Source organism: Miscanthus floridulus, chromosome 1 (genome assembly GCF_019320115.1).
Source record: "Miscanthus floridulus cultivar M001 chromosome 1, ASM1932011v1, whole genome shotgun sequence".
Taxonomy (NCBI): Eukaryota; Viridiplantae; Streptophyta; class Magnoliopsida; order Poales; family Poaceae; genus Miscanthus; species Miscanthus floridulus.
The window spans coordinates 49,758,242-49,773,662 of NC_089580.1; the positions used below are offsets into that span (position 1 = coordinate 49,758,242).

At 48.5% G+C, this 15,421-nt stretch overlaps 2 protein-coding genes across 2 annotated transcripts; one reads left to right on the plus strand and one right to left on the minus strand.

The window, feature by feature from the left end:
• The first annotated feature begins 284 nt into the window (after nucleotides 1-284).
• LOC136456444 (uncharacterized) lies at nucleotides 285-902 on the plus strand. Its single transcript, XM_066456327.1, has one exon. It carries the CDS (start codon nucleotides 285-287, stop codon nucleotides 900-902), a length of 618 nt encoding a protein of 205 aa, XP_066312424.1.
• Nucleotides 903-4,147: 3,245 nt separating this feature from the next.
• Nucleotides 4,148-4,915, minus strand: LOC136456453 (protein synthesis inhibitor I-like). Its single transcript, XM_066456335.1, has one exon. It carries the CDS (start codon nucleotides 4,913-4,915, stop codon nucleotides 4,148-4,150), a length of 768 nt encoding a protein of 255 aa, XP_066312432.1.
• Between the last annotated feature and the right edge of the window lie 10,506 nt (nucleotides 4,916-15,421).

Consider the following 15,421-nt stretch of genomic DNA (forward strand, 5'->3'; position numbering starts at 1 on the left):
CAACTCGATTTGGCGTTCGGACACGACTTCAGATCCTGCAGAACCCACACGGAGACGGAGACGGAGACGGAGACGGAGATGGAGACGGACTCGTGAACTCCTGATCCAGCCTTTGATTCCGATTCCAAGACGTCATGATCGAGCACCGTACGTATATCCCGCTAATAAATAGGACACGTACGGGAAGTTAAGGTCGGTGGAATCAATCATTCAAGACGCCCGGCCGCAGAAGAACGAGCGGCGCCGTTGACAGACAGAGAGATCTCTCGATCGAGTCCATCTCGATGGAACAGCATGACGACGAGAAGCAGGACCTGGCGGCAGTGCCAATGCCAACAGCAATAACGCTGATCCCCGACGACGTTCTCGCCGACGTGTTCCGCCGCGCCTCGCCGCGTGGGCTCGCCGCGTGCCGCTGCGTGTGCAGGGCATGGCGCGCGCTCATCGACGACCGCCGGCTGCTCCGCGCCGACCGCCTCCCGCTGTCGCTGGCCGCCCTCCTGCTCTGCCTCAACGTGGAGTGGGACCGCCCGGAGCTGTTCGCGCGCCCCGGCGCTGACGTCACCGGCTACCTGATGCCCCGCCGTACCACCGGGATCGACGACCACTGCAACGGCCTCATCCTGATCAACCACGACGTGCTCAACCCGGCCACGGGCCGGGTCGTGCGTCTGCCCAAGTGCCCCCCGTCTCCGCTCTGGGGGGATCCACACTTTTTCTTCCAAGACCGCTATCTCGCCTTCGATCCCGCGGAGTCACCGCACTACCAGGTGTTCTGCATCCCCATGCTGCTTACTCGCAATCGCAAGGAGGAGCCTGCGTACAGGGCCATCTCGCAGTGTGAATGGCCACCGTCGCCGTTCTTCCTCAGCGTCTTCTCGTCGATGACGGGGCGGTGGTAGGCGAGGTCGTTGGTCCGACAAGGTGGAGCCGCAGGAAGGGTCGACGACATGGATGTCCAACTGTCATATGAACATGCGCACTCAGCGTGCTGGAGGGGTGCACTCTACGTGCATTGCCAAAACTATTCTGTACTGAGGATATCATTGTCAGAGCATACGACGACGTACCAGGTGATCAAGCCACCAAGAGAGCTGGAAGACAAAGCAGAATGCAGTGGCGGTCGTCTAGGGAGGTCGGAGAAGGGAGTTTACTTTGCATGCTTTGATCGCGAATCGCACCTTTGCGTTTGGATCCTCCATGACGACTCCTCGTGTGGTCACATGGAATGGATACTGAGACATCGAAGTGCTTATGGACTAGCCCTGCCGAGCTCACCAAGATCGTCCTGGACCTTACACAATGCTTTCCGATCTGAAGATGGCAACGCCGACGCACAAGAATGGGATTCTGATGACGATGATGGTGATGGTGAAGAAAGTACTCTCCACGCCGAAACGGAAGATAGGATACAAGAGCGGCTTGTTGATTGTGAAATACTTGCGCTCCATCCTTACAGAGAGATTGTTTTCATGTTCACGGAGGCACAGTCCAGAGAAGTGACGTACGCGTACCATTTGAAGAGCTCTAAACTTGATAATTTGGGTAACCTGTTCCCAAAAGACGGCACACCTACGCCTGGCTGTTTTACCTTGGTGGAAAACGCTTTCCCGTACACACCTTGTTGGATCGGAGCGCCCTAGGAAATTTCAATAACTTTTTTTTTGTCATATTTGACTTTGTATGTATGGTCTAGGATGCATATTTTTCACCGGGAACCAGTAGGGGTGCATGTGTGGTACGCACGTTTCTTTGGATGTGGTATGCTACAAATAACAAAAAAAAAAATTCATATATGCCACCGAAGAAAACCTGTATCCGGAATCAGCCACCTAAAAAACTTAAATCCCGTCAATGCCACTATTCATAAATTCTAATCTCTTTCGTGTCACTATTGATCATATTCCGATAGTTTGGCTTATAGACATCAAAAAGACCAATTTGCATGTCCTCTCAGAAGGACAAAAATTTAGTTGCTCCCTTTTATGCACCCTAAGTGAGCACATGATGTAGATTATTATACTAGTATAGTACGTAACCTTGGAACCTTAGAAAAAATTGTTCACTTGAGACCTAGGTACGTACATATGAGTGTCATCAAGCTTACCCCTCCACAGCCGTTGCCACACTCGCAACCGAGCAGTAGCACAAGCACAACGCCGTGACCGCAACCAACAACCACACGGCCCACCATCGCCCACACAGTGAGCAATATATACATGAGTCGATAGCCCAACAGCCCACACCATGTTGGAAAACTCCCCGTACACACACCTTCGATGTGTTCGGTTGTACTACTTCCCACTTGTTTCAGCTTATTTTAGCTTATTTTCTCTCACAGAATATTATTCAACCATCCGAAATAATCCAAAATTCACTATTCCACCTACCAGCTTGTTGGATTGGAGCGCCCGAAATCTCAATAACCTTTTTTTGTTATATTTGACTTTGTACGGTCTTGGATGCATATTTTTCACCAGTAATTTGGACAAGATTGGGAAGACTTTAAGCCATGAAATCTTACTCGAGAGGCGGGCAAGTGAAACTCCCGCTAGAGAGCAAAAAGGAGATGTTATTGCTATTGTCCAGGGCATTAAACAACAAGGCTGATTTCTCCAATAGGCCTAGTTAAGGTGGATTCAAGACCCGACCCCTGAGGCAATCAGAGGTTAGAGCTTGGAAGGCTAACAAAATCAAGAATTCCAGCAAGGAAATGTAATTACAATCAACTTTTGACCAACTTATAAACAAGTACAGCAAGCAATAGACGGATTCGGTGAATCCACCAATACGAAAAGAAGTCCGGTCACCTCTGAAGCAAGTTTATGTACACAAAGAGAAGGAGGTTGCTGCTGCTGCTATGGAGGTCATCTAGTAAACATCTCTTATAGTTGGCTCCATGAAAGTCCCACTCAATGAAGTTGAAGAGCCGATTGCAGTGAGAATCGGGCTCAATCCTCTATGCAAAAAGTGCATGTAGGAGTTGCTGCTAATAATAAAGATGGAGCCGAGTGCAGCAAGCAAGACTCCAGATACTTCCATCCAAGGTGTCTTTCGGGGCTTGACCAAAGATACAATGACGCAAGCTACAGCATGCTCGCTGCAAGAAAATCAAGCAGGATGCCTAGAGCTGTTTGAAAGACAACCGATATATATAGACATGTCACCCTTAGAACAGTACGGGCGATTTATATATCGTGCCTTAGACAGAAAAAAAGGCAATGAACTAGACATCACAGCTATGGTTGTCATGTGTTATTAAACTTGCATATGGTTTACTTAAAAGTAGACGGATATGTTGACAACCAAAATATGACTGGTAAGTTGAAGATAGATTGGAAAACATGTGCATACAAGAAAACAACAAAAATCATCAAATTTGGATGAAATCGGGGAAAATTGCAAACTTTCATAAAAAACCTGGATGGGCCAGTTTTGGAAGGGTTCCGTAGCGGTCAGTAAAAATCAGCCTAGGCCGGTTCTAGAAACTAGTGTAAGCTGGTTTTTGGCGGTGTGAGCCCCCAATTGTGTGTTTTTCCTTCGTAAACTCATCCGATCTCATGGGAAACTTGTAAAGTGTTACGTGTGAAATAAATTTCCTACTGTGATGAGACTACCACCCTCAATTTATATAAAAGGATCATATCCAAGAGATCCATCTATCAATCGTCGAAAACACGCCTGACTTTCTTCTATGCCAATAACCCACGTGATTTTTCACTGTTCTCGTCAGCAAGGGCAGTAGCACAACAGAATCACATCCATCCAACGAAGTTACATGCGCCTATGCAATGTCATTGTCATGTCATTAAATATCTATCTATCTATATATATATATATATATATATATATATATATATATATATATATATATATATATATATATATATATATATATTATAAAAATACCACTGTTAACATTGTCATCGCCAAAACAAATACTTCATTCATATTGTTGAACAACGACACGTACAATTCACTGTTATTACATCCATTTATGTAATTGGTGGTTCTTTTTATTTGCAGCTTCAAAGAGGTACGCTACCATTGACTTCAACTACATCTGAGATCCACTATATTATTCAGCTAAGCATTTGCATTCCTGCAGTTACATCATTCAGAGAAGTCCCTGGCTAGGTTGCACCACTTATCTATCATCACAAGATGCCTTCAGATCCTCAGGATCGTAACCACTGGGCCGTAGCATAATGGCGATGACATTGATTGCTTGTTGATCATCCACGATATTGATATCCTTCAGATCATTATAACCCCTAAAATCTCCCAGTGGGCGGCCATGGAGGGAGCACAACAATAACATCGAGATTTTGGCCCAGTTGTTGATGTAGTCGTTATATTTCTTTTCATCAAGGTACCCTATAGTTCCTGATTCCAAAATTGTACCAATCTTTTCACTGATCGGTAAGAACCTTAACGATTCCGCTACCGTTACAGCGAACAATCCCAATGACGACGGAACCTTAGGATTGAGATTAGACGGGTCGTTAGTACCCAAGGTGCTGACAGCTTCCAATGTTGGAGCCTTCCCTAGGGCCAAGTTAGCCAGTTTTTGTTTAGTTGTGCTCCCTTCGATTGCTTGTAGGAGATCTCTATATGTATATCCAAATGGCAGTACCGTGGCACCGGGCATCAGATCCTCGGCTCCCTTCATCACAAACCAATGATCATCCCGGTTCGCGAACCCTATGAGGTATAGGTCGCTGAACCTAAAAAGCAATTTTGTACTGATGCTGCCATCCGGACCCAATAGAACCAACTGAATTAATCTGCGGTGTCGTTGAAGAAAGAAGCACTTAAATTTTCCTCCCAGAAAAGATAACTGCTGAATTCCAGCCTTCGTTTCTACTGTGTCAATTACTTCACCAAACCACAAAGTGTCAGGGTCGACGGTCATGGACAGGGTTGGTATGCCAAATACGCTGTCAACACAAATTAGAAAACTAGATTATTATATGTTAAAAAGGAACCAACAATGCAAGGCTTCTCAGTGATCCTTCTCAAGAACCAAAGACCGAGATACTCAGTTCATGAAATTGCCGCGAACAAGGCAACAAGACTCATATTTGCCAATGACATTACAGAATTTTGAGATGTCGAAACTATAAAGCATAGCTTAACCTGAGGTGTTCCACAAGCTCAACTAGCGGATGTAATTAACCAATCTCACCCAACAAGTCCCGGGAGTCAACAAACTACGCAACTTTCTACGAGTCCGAAGCATTGATACACAAGAAGACGGAAGAAAGAGAAAGCCACCGTGATTCTTTACTATATTTTGTAACTTTGTACTCACAAGATTAATAAATTATATGGTTCCTCGTCTATGTGAGTTCTTTGTGCGTTGTTACTATTTTGTCCTCGTTCAGTTTTTGCCCAAACGTACGGAGTGGCCACGGTATGTGTAATATACAAATGAAATAGTCATTTATTAGCAAATTATATGTTATGAGCCATCCAACCGCCGCTGGTTCTGAGTTGCTAATTTAGGGGGTGTTTGGTTTTCCTCCTAAACTTTAGTCGCTGTTCCATCGGATGTTTGGACATATGTATGAAGTATTAAATATAAACTAATTACGAAACTAATTGCACAACTTGCAACTAATTTACGAGACGAATCTTTTAAGCCTAATTAGGCCATGATTTGACAATGTAGTGCTACAGTAAACATGTGCTAATGATGGATTAATTAGACTTAATAAATTCGTCTCGTGGAGTACTGACGGATTCTGTTATTTTATTAGGAGGGAAACAAGGTTCGCTTTATGAGGGATTCTGTTATTTATTAGCAAACCAAACACAAGGCTAATTCTTATGCAAGGTTCGCACTACCGGAAAAACGTCGTTTGCCGAGATCCGAGATTTTTGCCGAGACCAAAAACACGGGCTCTCGGCAAAGAAAACGTTTGCCGAGCGCGGCTCTCGGCAAACACCGGCCGTCGGCAAGTGACAGGATTGCCGTGGGCCTGCATCTCGGCAAGCAACAAGAAGTGGGCCGTTTTGCCGAGAGCCGCGCTCGGCAAAAATGCCTGTCGGCAAAACGGTCCTTTGCCGTAGGCCGCGCTCTCGGCAAAATTAGGCTCTCGGCAAAACATTGCCGCGGGCCCATAGCCGTGACCTGCCCTGACGGCGTCACCGCTTTGCCGAGAGCCCCTCCGTTACTGCTCTCGGCAAAACTCTTTGCCGAGCGCCACTCTCGGCAAATATTTGCCGAGAGCCCCTCCCAGGCTCTCGGCAAATGTGGTTTCTATATTTCATGTGCATGTGTTTCTCTTCTCCTAACTCTCTCCAATTAAATTATTTTTTCTTTCATACGCTCCAAACTTTTTTCTCTATAGACATACTACAGGTTGTACTCAATATTAAAATTTTGTGTATTTTTGTAATTATTTGCTATATATAATTAATTAATTGCATTTCAAGGAGTTTTTTAATCGATTAAAATTTGAACAGCGATTGATTTAAACACGGGAAAAAATTAAGTAGAAAATGATATTCATGCTATTTATGCATTATTGAGGGCAAATAACATCTTGTTGACGTTTTTTTTCACCTTTTATTTTACGAATCAAAGACCACGAACATATGTCGCCCAACGATTTAAAAATTCTTAAAAAAGGAAACGAAGTTAGAAAATTGTGATATTTGCAATGAAGTCATGGTATCACACTTGGAGGCTGTGGTAAAAAATTAAAAATGTTTCGCACAAGTGGTTGCGTATGATTCTTACAATCTGAGACATCTCCGAATAAGTTTTATAAGGTTGAGAAGGATCCATTAGGATTTTCAAACAATGTCACGGTCGAATTAGTTTTGGAGTTCCAAACTTTTTGTATAGCCATTAGAGAGCATAAGTTGTAACACGGCAAAATTTCGTATTTTTCCGGAGCTGTTTGCTGTTTATTAATTTTTTTTGGATATTATTTGCCGAGAGCTTCAGGGGATTGCTCTCGGCAAAGGCTCTTTGCCGAGAGCAACTGGGCCCGCTCTCGGCGCAGATTTCATTTTTTTTACCTGGCCTGGATCAATGGTTTGCCGAGAGCTGGCTCTCGGCGAAAAGGTTTGCCGAGAGCTGCTCTCGGGAAAGATTTAATTTTTTTTTAGAAATATCATTTTTGTTCAGTTTGCCAAGAGCTACTCTCGGCAAATAATAATTTTTATTTTTTTAATATTTTTTTGTGCAGTTAGCTAGTTAAAAAATTTGAACAAAATTTGAAAAAAATAACTTTACCGAGAGCCGGATCTAGGGGCTCTCGACAAAGGGGGAAGGTTTGCCGAGAGCCTCCCAGATCTGGCTCTCGGCAAAGTGGCTTCAGACACTTAACCATTTCGGCGCCTTATCTCTCTCACTCTTCACGCACACACTCACACAGCCGCCGCCGCGAGGAGCGCCACCGTCGCCGTGAGGAGTGCCGCCCAGCTCGATGTGCCGCCACTGCGAGCCTCGCCGTCGCCCGAGCCCCCTCGCCGCCGCAGCCCCGCAAGCCCGCTCCGGCTCGCCCCAGCCCGCCACGCCGGGCCGCGCGCGCTGTCGCCGCCGCAGCCCGACCAGCCCGCCCCATGCCGCCACGTCCGCCCGCGCGCGCTGGCGGCGGCCGCCGGCCCGCCCCAGCCCCGCCACGCACGGCCGCGCGCGCCGCGGCGGCCGCGCCCGCTGGTCGTGCCCTCCACGGCCGGCCAGCCCGTCCAAGCCTGCCCAGCCCCAGCCACGCCACGCCCCGGCGCTGGCCGCGCCCCTCCTCGCCCGCCCCGCCGCGCGCGCCCCTCCTCGTCCTTTTCCTCGGGCTCGTCCTCGCCCGCACCCTGACTCGCCCTCGCCGTCCTCCAGGAACGACGTTTGCTGATGCCAGGTGTATCACACCACTAGGGCAACCTTAACATCCACGAATTCGGGGCTAGATGGGTACGTGACTTGGTGTAGCTTCATTTATTCTTTCAGACGTTTATTCCTGCATGATTTATAATTGTCTTGTTGTTTTTCTCGCAGTCGGCTGCACATCAAAACCAGCCATGCGGAGAGCTCAAGTCATGGGTTCTGGCCCACAAGGGCAAGGCGACAGACAACATCAACTGGAACCCGGACGACCCAGCCGAGTCGTTCACCAACGAGAGCATCCCTGAGTGCATTAGTCAGTACACCGAGGCGGCAAGGGGAGTCCATGGGGCAGACTGGGATCCGCACACCACGGACATTGACGGCGACATCGTCATGAGGGTGGGAGGAGGCAAGAAGCATGGGCGGTACCTCATCGGCAATAGGACGCTCGACCCGCACACCACTCCCACTCTCTCACAGGTCCAGACAAGCAGCACGAGCGGTAGCGTGCCCATACGCCCAAGGCAGGACACTTCGACACATCGTGTGGTAGCACTACAGGTTATTTCTGTTTTATTCGTCGTTCATTGGTTTTACATTCCTCAAAATTGCTTATAACAATGCGGTGAAAAATTATAGGCCCAGGTGCATGCGCTCGAGGAGCATAAGGCTAGGGTGGAGGAAGAGCGACAGAGGGAGCGGGATGCCGAGCGACAGAGGTGGGAGGCCGAGCGGGCGAGGTTTGACGCCTTGGCTCAGTACGTGGCAAGTCTTGGCGTCACGATGGGTCGTCCAGCGCCACTAGAGTTGTTCGCTCCTCCACCGCCTTACCCATACCCACCTTACTCATACGTGAGTTCAACTTCTCTAACAAAAGCTCTTTACTGTGCATGTCGGCCATCGTGCCGTTGATATGTGATGGGAGGTCTTCGTGCCGTTGATATATATGTGTGCCGGCCATCGTGCCGTTGATATGTGGTGGGCGGCCATCGTGCCGTTGGTTTTCTTGCAGGTTTTGGAAACCCCACCGTGCAGGGGAGGTGCTGCCGAAATTTTGATGTGTATAGGCTTATATTACAATTTTATACCTAGTTCTGCAAATTTTGACTTGTCTACGCTTAGATTACAATTATATGCCTTAGTATTACTATAATTACTAATTTTTCTTCTCCTTTGTGCAGAATCAATCGGCGGGTTCGAATGATGTGCCTGAGCAGCCGCCGTCGGGAGGGTCGTGGCACCAACCGTATCCACAATTTCCGCCGCATCAGCAACCGTCGGGAGGGTCGGGGTACTAGCCGTATCCACACCTTCCGCCGCAGCAGCAGCCGCCGTCGGGAGGGTGGGAGCCTTGGGGTGAGCCTGTTGTTCTTCATCATGTATTAGCACTTGTGTGAGATGAACTTAGCACTTTGAGATGGACATGTGTTGTTGGATTTGAGATGTTTAGATGGATTATAATGTGAGACATGTGATGTGGATGACATATTTGTGATATATGTGATGTGGATGATGTGTTATATTTGTGAAATATGTGTTGTTGAAGCTGGAAATATAAACAAAAATAAAAAAATGCTCTCTGGACTCTTTGCCGAGAGTAGGGCTCTCGGCAAATCTGCCTCTTTGCCGAGAGCTTGGTGGTCGGCTCTCGGCAAACCTATTTTTTTTTTAAAACCACCTCGGCCGCAAATCTTTTTTTTAACAATTCTTTGCCGATGGTCGCTCTCGACAAAGAAGCTGTCACACCATTAGTGGTCGTTTGGCCGTTACTAGGGCGCGCCAGTTTGCCGAGAGCCTTGCCATTACTCTCGGTAAATATTTTGCCGAGAGGGGCTCTCGGTAAAGAATCCTTTGCCGGTAGATGTTTTGCCGACGGTTCTTTGCCGAGAGCTGCTCTCGGCAAATAGTTTGCCGAGCGTCAACTCGTCTTTGCCGAGAGCTTCGGGCTCTCGGCAAGGGCCGGGAGTCCGGTAGTGTCGCTTTATGGAAAGTCTAGATGCGAGCAATACAAGATCACTTTATGGCGTATGATCATACTCCTATGGTCGGCCGAAATATGGTCGGCAGTCTACCTAGGGGTATATCCAAGGTAGTAGATTATCGGTAGACAGATGCACAAGCTACAAACAAGATGGTGACGCAAGACAGACATGAGGTTTTATCCAGGTTCAGCCGCCGTGAAGGCGTAATACCTACGTCATGCGTCTGATTGTATTGCTGTATGTCAATGAGAGATATTTTTTAGAGGGGTCCCCTGCCCGCCTTATATAGTCTGGGGGCAGGGTTATAGATCTGAAAACTAATCCTAACTAGTTACAATTGACATAGGTGGCCGGATAAGGATTCATATTCTAGCCGATCAGGATCTTGCTTAATCTCCAAGTCTGTCTTGATTCCTTGCGCGGGACTCCGAGCAGATTGGTCGGGCCGCGCGTCGTCTTCTAATGGGCCAGATCCCCTGGTCTGGGCCGGCCCAAGCCTAGCCGTAAGGGTATAGGGGTTAATACCCCCACAGCTAGTCCCCGAGCACCATGTATTATGTTGCGACACGTCGTTCGATCTTCTTCAACTAACACGATCTGTCCTCATGTCATCTCCAACTGGCTAAAACATTGACCAAGCAAATGTGTCAGTATTCTGGTCAGCACAGAGAGCAGTAGACCACAATTATAGCCAAAGATTTCGGTTGTCCGAAGAATGCACGATGCTCTAAAGAAAAAAGAAAAAGATTCCTTTCCTGATCAAGTGTGCCCACTTGTATTTCTGAAAAGAAATGTAAGTGACCCTTGTATAATAGTAGTTATGGACAACAGTCAGAGCGTAGGGGTCGATAAAATAAGCACATTCACCGCAAGGTGAAGTGTGCCCACTTAGTCCCCGAACCTGGTAGTTGGTGACGCGGGCACGTGGTGCCAGGGTCTAAAAAGAATTTCCACTTAAGTTGAGAATCCAATCGTCGTACAAGCGATACGAGATGCACCGGCAGGTGCATCGTACCGATGTAGTCCCCGAGCTTGCTGGAAGGCGAGGTATCAGCCTTGTAGCAAGGTCTAAGTGAGAAAAAATAAATGTCTCTCAATCGCCATAAAGCGAACCTTGCGTAACCTGGATAAAACCTCTAGATGCCAGCAATACAAGCTAGCTGAGGAGTATGATCTTCCACCACTAGATCGCGATCCTGCAGAACCCTCCTCGATTTGTCGTTCGGACACGACTTCAGATCCTGCAGAACCCACACGGAGACGGAGATGGAGACGGAGATGGAGACGGACTCGTGAACTCCTGATCCAGCCTTTGATTCCGATTCCAAGACGTCATGATCGAGCACCGTACGTATATCCCGCCCATAAATAGGACACGTACGGGAAGTTAAGGTCGGTGGAATCAATCATTCAAGACGCCCGGCCGCAGAAGAACGAGCGGCGCCGTGGACAGACAGAGAGATCTCTCGATCGAGTCCAGCTCGATGGAACAGCATGACGACGAGCAGCAGGACCTGGCGGCAGTGCCAATACCAACAGCAATAACGCTGATCCCCGACGACGTTCTCGCCGACGTGTTCCGCCGCGCCTCGCCGCGTGGGCTCGCCGCGTGCCGCTGCGTGTGCAGGGCATGGCGCGCGCTCATCGACGACCGCCGGCTGCTCCGCGCCGACCGCCTCCCGCTGTCGCTGGCCGCCCTCCTGCTCTGCCTCAACGTGGAGTGGAACCGCCCGGAGCTGTTCGCGCGCCCCGGCGCTGACGTCACCGGCTACCTGATGCCCCGCCGTACCACCGGGATCGACGACCACTGCAACGGCCTCATCCTGATCAACCACGACGTGCTCAACCCGGCCACGGGCCGGGTCGTGCGTCTGCCCGAGTGCCCCCCGTCTCCGCTCTGGGGGTCCAAGCTTTTTGTTCCTGAACCGCTATCTCGCCTTCGATCCCGCGGAGTCACCGCACTACCAGGTGTTCTGCATCCCCATGGTGCTTACTCGCTATCGCAAGGCGGAGCCTGCGTACAGGGCCATCTCGCAGTGTGAATGGCCACCGTCGCCGTTCGTCCTCAGCGTCTTCTCGTCGATGACGGGGCGGTGGGAGGCGAGGTCGTTGGTCCGACAAGGTGGAGCCGCAGGAACGGTCGACGACATGGATGTCCCAATGACATATGAACATCTGCATTCAGCGTGCTGGAGGGATGCACTCTACGTGCATTGCCAAAACGATTTTGTACTGAGGATATCATTGTCAGAGCATACGACGACGTACCAGGTGATCAAGCCACCAAGAGAGCTGGAAGACAAAGAATGCAGTGGCGGTCGTCTAGGGAGGTCGGAGAAGGGAGTTTACTTTGCATCCTTTGATCGCGAATCGCACCTTTGCGTTTGGATCCTCCATGACGACTCCTCCTCGTGTGGTCACATGGAATGGATACTGAGACATCGAAGTGCTTATGGGCTAGCCCTGCCGAGCTCACCAAGATCGTCCTGGACCTTACACAATGCTTTCCGATCTGAAGATGGCAACGCCGACGCACAAGAATGGGATTCTGATGACGATGATGGTGAAGAAAGTACTCTCCACGCCGAATCGGAAGAGAGATTGTTTTCATGTTCACGGAGGCACAGTCCAGAGAAGTGGCGTACGCGTACCATTTGAAGAGCTCTAAACTTGAGAATTTGGGTAAGCTGTTCCCAAAAGACGGCACAGCTACGCCTGGCTGTATTACCTTGATGGAAAACGCTTTCCCGTACATACCTTGTTGGATCGGAGCGCCCTAGGAAATTTCAATAACTTTTTTGTGTGTCATATTTGACTTTGTATGTACGGTCTTGGATGCATATTTTTCACCGGGAACTAGTAGGGGTGCATGTGTGGTACGCACGTTTCTTTGGATGTGGTATGCGACAAATAACAAAAAAAAAAAAAATCATATATGCCACTGAAGAAAACCTGTATCCCGTCAATGCCACTATTCATATATTCTAATCTCTTTCGTGTCACTATTGATCATATTCCGATAGTTTGGCTTATAGACATCAAAAAGACCAATTTGCATGTCCTCTCAGTTGGACACAAATTTAGTTGCTCCCTTTTATGTACCCTAAGTGAGCACATGATGCAGATTATTGTACTAGTATAGTACGTAACCTTGGAACCTTAGAAAAATTTGTTCACTTGAGACCTAGGTACGTACATATGAGTGTCATCAGGCTTACCCCTCCACAGCCGTTGGCACACTCGCAACCGAGCAGTAGCACGAGCACAACTAGCCGGTGCACCGTGGGAAAACTAACAATATTGCACGGCCCACATCGCCCACACATTGAGCAATACACATAGTCGATAGCCCAGCAACACATATTTGCTCACTGATGATGGTGAAGTACTCTCCACACCGAAGATACTAGGATACAAGAGTGGCTTGTTTCCAATACTTGGATTCCATCCTTGTGGAGAGATTGTCTTCATTAGGACTTATAGTGGTTTTTGGTTCGAACCCAATCAAAGTCGTAGAAGAGTGAACCTAGCGGGTTGGAATCGGCGAGTTCCACGGTTCTCGATGATCTAGACGGAACTTTTATAGTCTCTTGCTAGCTCGGTTCCTTGCGTCGTCCTTGGTCAGACTCCTTGAGATGTGCCCCTGTGCCCCTACCAATAGGCTCGCCATGCATGCCTGCTTCGCGGCATTTAGCGTCAGTGATAGTGATTGGCGCGACCACGATGACAACATCTACAGCGGCGATAGTGGCAAGCTCCATGAGGCCAACAGCGAGCTACAGAAGCGCGGCGGTCCGCCGCTGCCGACAGTGATGCTGCAGCGACTACGCGCCGTCTCTAGCTGCATACGACGAGCTCTAGCTGCCTCTGGTTGGGTGCTACAGCTCCAACAGAGACGGAGGGAGGATGGCCAGCCGCGGGAAGAAGCGCCTGTGCAGCGAAGCGATGAGTGTCAGGCTATCAACGGGTTACCCAGCTTGGAACCATACCCAAACCAGCCCAGAGATGGCTTCTGAAGTACAGGGCTAGTCTTCGTGGCAGCACGGCCTAGAGGAGTGGCGTACCATTTGAAGAGCCCTAAACTTGAAGATTTGGGTAATCCGTACCCAAAACATGGCACACTTATCACTGGCTGTGTTACTTGGATGGAAAACGTTTTCTCGTACACACATTGTTGGATGGGAGTTGTAGGAAATCTCAAAGAAAATTCCTAATTGCATATCTTTTCTTATTTATGAGGAATAGAGAAAAGACAAATGAAACTATGAGAATGTGTGAAGAAAAAATTCAGTGGGGACTGTCCCTTGGGGCAGCCGTGCCATGGATTGACATACATGTCCATGCATGTACAATCATCAGATGCATAGAGAGCTTTAGCTTTTCATCCTAACTGCTAATATCTTGAATTTACGACCGCGCTGCTGCTCCCGCACCACCACAGACTGCAACGCAACGCCATGCTGCACCGCGCCCGAGCGCTGTCTGCTGCCTTCCTATCTCCCCGCCGCCACTCACCACTCACCGCCAAGTTCTTTGCAGCGATACGACATGGTCCACGACCAATGCTCCGGCGCAGGCGTTCTTCATCGTACCCAGCCCCCCTGCCACCATCCTCCTTCTCTACGGCATCCGAGCACCCTTGCTGGCTACCGCAGTTATCCAGGTAGGTCGTGGTCGTCAACGATGACGTGTTTCAAGTGTTTCAGGTATTTCAGAAGTATGTTTTCAAGTGTTATGTTGCCTATGTTGCAATGGCTATATGCACATGTTGCAAGCATATGTTTCAAGTGTTTCAGGTGTTTCAAACGTATGTTTCAAGTGTCTGGATATTGCAGAAGTATATCTAGATGTTGCATAGCATGCATGTTGCAAGTGTATGTTTCAAGTGTTTAATGTGTTTCACACGTATGTTGCAAATATTTTATCTGATGTTGTAAAAGTAGATCTAGATATTGCATGCGTTTGCAATGGCTTTCAAGTGTTTTTAGGTGTTTTTGCAAGTGTTTTAACTGCTTTAGATGTATGTTGCAAGTGTTTTATCTGGATGTTGCAAAAAGTAGATCTGGTGTTGAACATGCTTTCAATGGGACCACCTGCCGTAGCCGCACTATTGCAGCTGCTGGGGCACCACTGAGCGGGCGCAGACGGTCCACGCCCACATGCGTGTGGGAAGCAAAGGACGCGCGAGGGGTCTCCGCATGCTGTCTGTTGGGCGAGCGGTGCGGGCCCCGCTTGGGCATGGAAAACGGGTGTAGGTGCGAAAAACGTGGTGCTGGCACTGGGCGTCCATCCGGACGTCCGGGCGCTAGCAATTACCCCTTGAATTTATGCAACAATCCTATGCGTTGGTTGAATGTGGTAGATACATGCATGTGAATCCATGGTAGGTCTCCATGTCCATCCCATGGGCATAATAGTGCAAGAGGGTCACATGTGATCCATATACTCAATTCTGTTCAAAATGTTTGCCATATTTGACCTCATACGGTCTTGGATGCATATCTGTGACCGCTAATTAACTTCTTCTAGAATAAATTACCAAAATAACTAATCATAAAATTTCATTGTAAGTATTTTTCAATATAGCTAAATGCATCAGCGGCAT